The sequence below is a fragment of the Alligator sinensis genome, unplaced genomic scaffold (genome assembly GCF_000455745.1).
Source record: "Alligator sinensis unplaced genomic scaffold, ASM45574v1 scaffold1738_1, whole genome shotgun sequence".
NCBI lineage: Eukaryota > Metazoa > Chordata > Crocodylia > Alligatoridae > Alligator > Alligator sinensis.
Genome location: NW_005843189.1, coordinates 202962 through 208961, shown reverse-complemented (window position 1 = coordinate 208961; position 6000 = coordinate 202962). Strand labels below are relative to the sequence as shown.

Here is a 6000-nt window from a genome sequence, read left to right as displayed (position 1 = left end):
AGCAGGAATCTTTTTCTGTTTTCTTCCAGATGGAATACTATGCAATACTGTTGACAAGGCACTGGATGGAGATTTATGGGTCACTGGAGATCCACTCTTTGGAGTGCACTGGTTATCTAAAAATGATATAACAAGTAGAGGGCTTTAATTTTGCAGATGATTAAGATATTTACAGAGTTCCTTAAAAAAAGTTTAAAACGAGAACTGACATTTCTGGTCAATGTATGTCAACTATGCTTTCGAAACAAAATACCTCTCTGACACACTGCATAAAACACAGCTGAATTAAACTGAATTTCCTAAATATATGAAATTTAATAGGAATTTTGCTTCTCAGCAGCCAATGCTAACAACTCTAGAAGTTAAAAAAAAAAAGTGTCAGAATCCATAAAAAAAAAAAATCATGACTGAAAAGCCGTGTTTTTTTAAAAAACCTCACGTCATGGTTTTGTTGTATTGTCTTTGAACTCCCCTTGCCCACACACAGCACTATCAGACAACTAGAGGGAGATCTACAGTCTTAAATGCAAAGAAAACATTCATTATGTGCAAAATGCAAATTCAATTTTCCTTGAACATCTGCTCTTCACACTCCCCAAACCAGTGAGCCCTACCTATCAGTTTCCCACTGGGTGGACTTCTACAAGTTCCCTTCTCCTCACCAAGCAAACTGATGGCTAGCAATTTAACCCTCAAGTTTAACTCAACTCCCTGAGCAAGTTTTTCCACCCCCCACCCCTACCACCCTGGGCATCTTCTCCACACACACCCCTTCTCTGGCGGGCTTCCACAGCACTTCATGCCCCTCTATGTATTTTCCTAGCAACATCCACTGCTATTCCTTGTGTCCAACCTACAGGGAGGAAGGTTGTACTCAGCTCCTTCCTCCAACCAACTCACTCTTCCTGCACAGTGATTAGATAGACAGTAGGAGTGTGAGAAATGGGCCCTATTTGATTCAGATGAATCAAATCCGGGACAGTGATTTGATTCGTTGATTTGTATCACTGTCCTTGATTCAATTCAGCCAAATCAGAATCTGAAGATTCAATGCTGATTCAGAGAATCAGCGATTTGGACACAGACACAGCTTTAAATGGTTTTTCTACGTACCTCGAGGTACCAGGGACATCTCATGAACATTGCGATGCTGGGGCAGATAGAGCATCCCACAGGATCACAGGGAGACCTGCTGCATGTTCAGTGGTGAACCCGGAGGTGGACCGGAAGTACTTCTGGTCCACTTCTGGGTCTACTGCCAAGCATGAGCAGGGGTCTCTCTGGCTTGGCTATCCAGATCCAAGAGGCACCAGTCACTGAGCTGGGGAGGCACTGGGGGGGGGGGCCTCCAGCACGCTCCCCAGCAGACCTGGAAGTAGACTGGAAGTGCTTCTGGTCCACTTTCGAGTCTCCTGCCAAGCACACTGGGGACTCCCCTGTGCTCCTGTGGGATGCTCCATCCGACCCAGCATCTCAGCACTCACAAGCTGCCTGGTACCTTGAGGTATGTAGAAAAAACATTTAAAAGTTGTGTCTATGTTTGAACCGTGGAATCTTTCCGAATCGATTTAGAGAGATTAAAGGGTCTCCCGATTCGATTTGGTAGCTGAATCTCCGAATTCAAATCGGGTCGAATCTCTGCCAAATCAAATCAGCGACCAAAGCTTTGCACAGCCCTAATAGGCACCAAAATCTTAGTCCAACCAAGATGATGGCACGACAGCAGAACTTTAAGCACTTAAGTTAACTAGGGAAAACGTAGATGGCTGACAGTTCACAGGGTTGGTTCTACATGGTTAAGTGAGGTTTTGCAGATCTCTCTCCTAGACTTAAACACGCAAGTTCCACATAAGCTGCACATTAGGTACTGAAGCGCTTTTTGGATCTAACCCTTAGTATCTGTGCCTCAGATCCCCATTTGTAAAACAGGATAACAGTACCTTCTTACCTAACAGGCATGTTATAAAAAAAAAAATGCAGTAGACACAGATGCATAAATGCAGTAATAACAGGAGCTATAGAAATGAGGGAAGAGAGGGGGATGGGTTAGGTAAAATTTTAATTTACCTTGTTTCTGTAGTTCTCTGAAGCAATGATCACATACTCTTGCTGGTTGGTTTTTCATATAGTCTAAGCCATGTTTATTTAATGAACAGGCCTGACAAACAATCTGGAAACATGTAAAGTATTACTGTATATGATGTGTACCTATAAAACTAACCCCTTGAAGGCTGACATTTTAGCATTGTTACAATGATAAACAGCCTTCAAACAATTATTTTATACAGTGAAGGGTTTAAGGTATATCTATTCTAACCCAAAAGAGGAGTGCCATATATGTTACTTCTAGAACTGGTGTCATGTGACCAACATTTTCTATAGATCTTCAAAATATTCTTTACAAAATCATAATATAGAATAACTCAAAAGGACAGTGATAAAAAGATTGAAGAGTGGAGTGAGGCTATATGAATCAGTAAAAACTACTGAATTTCTGGATTAGCAAACTGTAAATTAGCAAATTGTTACTGTATTGCCAAGCCTTTCATTCAGAATTTTCAATAAGTTCTTTCAAACAGAACGCTTTATTTTTAGATGTTCATAATACATTTCTAGTTATATTATCCTCTTGACAATTTCTCCATTACACAGAAATATCTTTACTATACTGAATACTAAATAAATCACTTGATCAAACAAAGGTTTATTGGAGTAGCCATGTTTTACAGCAAGTAAATATAAAATAGTACTGCTTCAACCATATCTCCTATGCTAAGTGATCTTGTTTTTTATCTAAAGTATCATACCATAATACCAGTAGCCTCTCAGCATAGCTGATGTATAACAACAAAACTCCACCTCCACTGGAACACAAAAGTCTTAAATGACTAACAGAAAAGGAGGAAGTTATAAAAAATATCCAACCTTTCCACATGCTCTGCAGTGATGCCTTCTCCAGGTCAATGTGAATTCACTTGTACAGATCATGCACATAGTGGCTCTGGTATCTGGAATCCAGATAGGAGCCTTTGATCCAAGAGGACTATCCTCCTCCTCTTTTTCTGGATCTGTCTGAGAATGTAGTCATAATTCCATTAAAGTAGTAACGGATTTTCACCCCCAAATAAAACACAATTACAGACAAGAATGCAGTTTCTTGAGAATTATTCTTTGTTGCAACTGCTCCATGTTTTAATATATATTCTCTTACTGATTTACCAATGATGCTATCAGAATTCAGTTCTAAAGGAAGATGGTGACATCATTTAATTAGATCATATATAAGTTTTGACACATCTTATCTCTACTTATTGGCTACCAAGATATTTCAATTTGTTTACATCAATTCCTTACCTATAATAATAGGTAAATCATTAGTAAAAGGATATTGAATATTTCCCTGTTCCTCCCAAATTTGTTCAGGATTAAGACCACAAATATTTTTTTTAAGAATGAAGTTTTAATTTTATTAATCAAATGACATTATTATTCTATTATGTTCCAAATTCTGTTATATTACTACTGCTTGCCATTTTCTACCATACTACTGCAAAGAAAAAAAGATCAATAAAAATGTGGTATACCTCTTCAAGACTTCTGCTAGGGTTAAAAGTGATTCTCTTCTTCGTATATTCTTCAATTGACCTAGAAATGGCTTCTAACCATTCATCTCTTTCTGTAGCAGAACTGTTGGTGTCAAAGACATCATGTTATAGTTAATATTTAAAATGGCTAAAAAGCTGATCCTATTATATTTTAGTCAAATGACTATAGCATCAAATGTAAAAGTCTTTGCCACTATCCTTTTGTGACTCAAACTTAATCTGACGCACAAGATGACCTAGGCTAACTTAACTTCTGTTGTTCCTTCCTTTTCTCTATTTCAAGACAAAAGAAAAATGGTAGCTCTAATCTTTGGTTGTACCTGACAAGTTAGTAGTTAAACTGGAGAAGAAGATTAGTATAAGCAACATAAAGTGGGGGAGGAACTGGTGGAAGAAGAGAGAACAATGGTTTCTGCTGTAAGGGGCAATACTGCATTGGAGAGACATATTAACAGAGTAGGTATCAAGTGAGGTATTTCCATTATGGAAATCAAATACAGTATTAATGCAATTGTACAAGGTCTAATTTAGAATACTGCACACAACTTTGATCATGCATGTTCAAGAAAGATTAAGTCAAGCTGGAATGGGTACAGAGAAGGAAGACTAGTATGATTAGAGTTTATCTTATAAGGAGAAGGTTAAAGCAGCTTGGCTAATTTAGGCCAGTAAAATGAAGGCTGAGCAGGACAACTGACATTTATATATTCATCAGAATAACAACCACCAGGGAGGGAGAAGAGTAATTTAATTGAAAGGACAACACTTGCTCAATAACAAAGGGATATAGGTCAACCATGAATAAATGTAGGTTGGAAACTAGAAGATTCCTAACCATTAGAGCAGGAGTGGGCAAAATGTGGCCCGCAGGCCACATCCAGCCTGCCAGGCCATTCTATCCAGCCCATGGGGCCCCTAAAAAATTTAGAAAATTAATAGTTATCTGCCCCTGGCTGCCTGTCATGCGGCCCTCAATGGCTTGCCAAAAGTCAGTAAGCGGCCCTCCACCTGAAATAACTGCCCATCCCTACATTAGAGCCATGAGGTTCTGGGACAGCCTTCCAATAAGAGTAGTGGAGACATGAACTTAATTAGTTTTAAAGTAGACCTTGATCTGTTCATGAAAGGAACGGAGACACATTAATACTATAAAAGTTGAAGCTTTAACTTTCCTACATTGCTATGATGTTACTTTCAAGGAAGTCTTAAGGAAAAATAAATTCCTCCAAGATCCAGTTCTGAATTTCATTTCCATTATTACATTTTACCTTCCTAAGTCAGTGTTTTATGTGATATCTTCACTTCCTGTCTTAAGAAATAGCAGCATGACACAATTAGTTAATCAGCAGCATAGTGCTGATATGCGTTGATAAATGGATATCATATTCCCACTAAATTACTATGTTCCCCTTTCAGTGTAATGCATGCTTTATTTTTTATTACTCCTGTATAACAAAATGTCGGCAACATTTTTGGGCAGAGTGCCAAAAAACTGTGCAACCTTGACTAGTAAAATGTTGGTGTGCCAGGGGCAGAGGGCAGGGAGCTGCAAGGGGTCCAATCCTTGTTGCGACAGTGGAGCCCTGGGCCCCTTCCCTGCCGTCCACCCGCCTCCGGCAACGAGCTGGGCTGGGGCTCTACAGACCCTGCTGCAGCTGCTTGCAGCCTCTCGGCCACTTGCTGTGAGCAGCCTGGGCTTCATGGCTAGCAGAAGGGGCCTGCCCAAAGCCCAAGCCAGCTATGGCTTAATGAGCAAAATGGCTTCACATACCATGCTCTGGCATGCATGCTGGGGGTTGCCGACCCTTTGTGTATAGTATCATTGGTACACATGACACTTTACAGAGAATAAAGACACTATAAAGAACCTACTGCTGACCAGAACAGGTTCTTTTAAATTCTTGTGTATGTCACCTCTCAGCACCACTTGGTAAGGGAATAGTCCTGTATTACTGACATTCTGACTACTGCTCCCTTTAAATACAAAACATTTAGTCTACCTCATGATTATTTTTTACTTCAGTGCCTAATAAGAACAGTTGAACTACATTAGTCCTGAAATATTCACTTCTCATTTGGCTGGGAGACTCTGGATAATGTATTCAAAACTTGGTTGCTGAACTCCATATATAAGCAACTAAGCAGTCACAGCTCACATTGTCTTTTGTGGGACCATCAGTAAAAAATGGTCCCTCTCCCTCTCCAAATTGAGGAAAAAAATTGAGAGGGGTAAGGATTTTTGTGGGTGATGTCCTCTATTGACCCAGCTATATACATGAGAGGGGTACAGACAAGTTTTTCAGGACCAAGTACCCTTTTTCAAGGGTCCCTCCTCAGGAAAAAAGGAAGTGTGTTAGTTTTACATTTTTACTTCTACAAAAATACGTATTTCCCT

General features: G+C 39.5%; 1 protein-coding gene across 1 annotated transcript in view; it reads right to left on the bottom strand.

The window, feature by feature from the left end:
• Positions 1–6000, bottom strand: part of FGD6 (FYVE, RhoGEF and PH domain containing 6) — a 106048-nt gene that overhangs the window by 13234 nt on the left and 86814 nt on the right. Inside the window, exons 15-18 of the mRNA XM_025194397.1 lie at positions 3585–3687; positions 2926–3072; positions 2068–2170; positions 4–116 (exon numbers count right to left, since the gene is read on the bottom strand). Coding sequence (XP_025050182.1) covers positions 4–116; positions 2068–2170; positions 2926–3072; positions 3585–3687 — 466 coding nt within the window. The remainder of the gene's footprint in view (positions 1–3; positions 117–2067; positions 2171–2925; positions 3073–3584; positions 3688–6000) is intronic.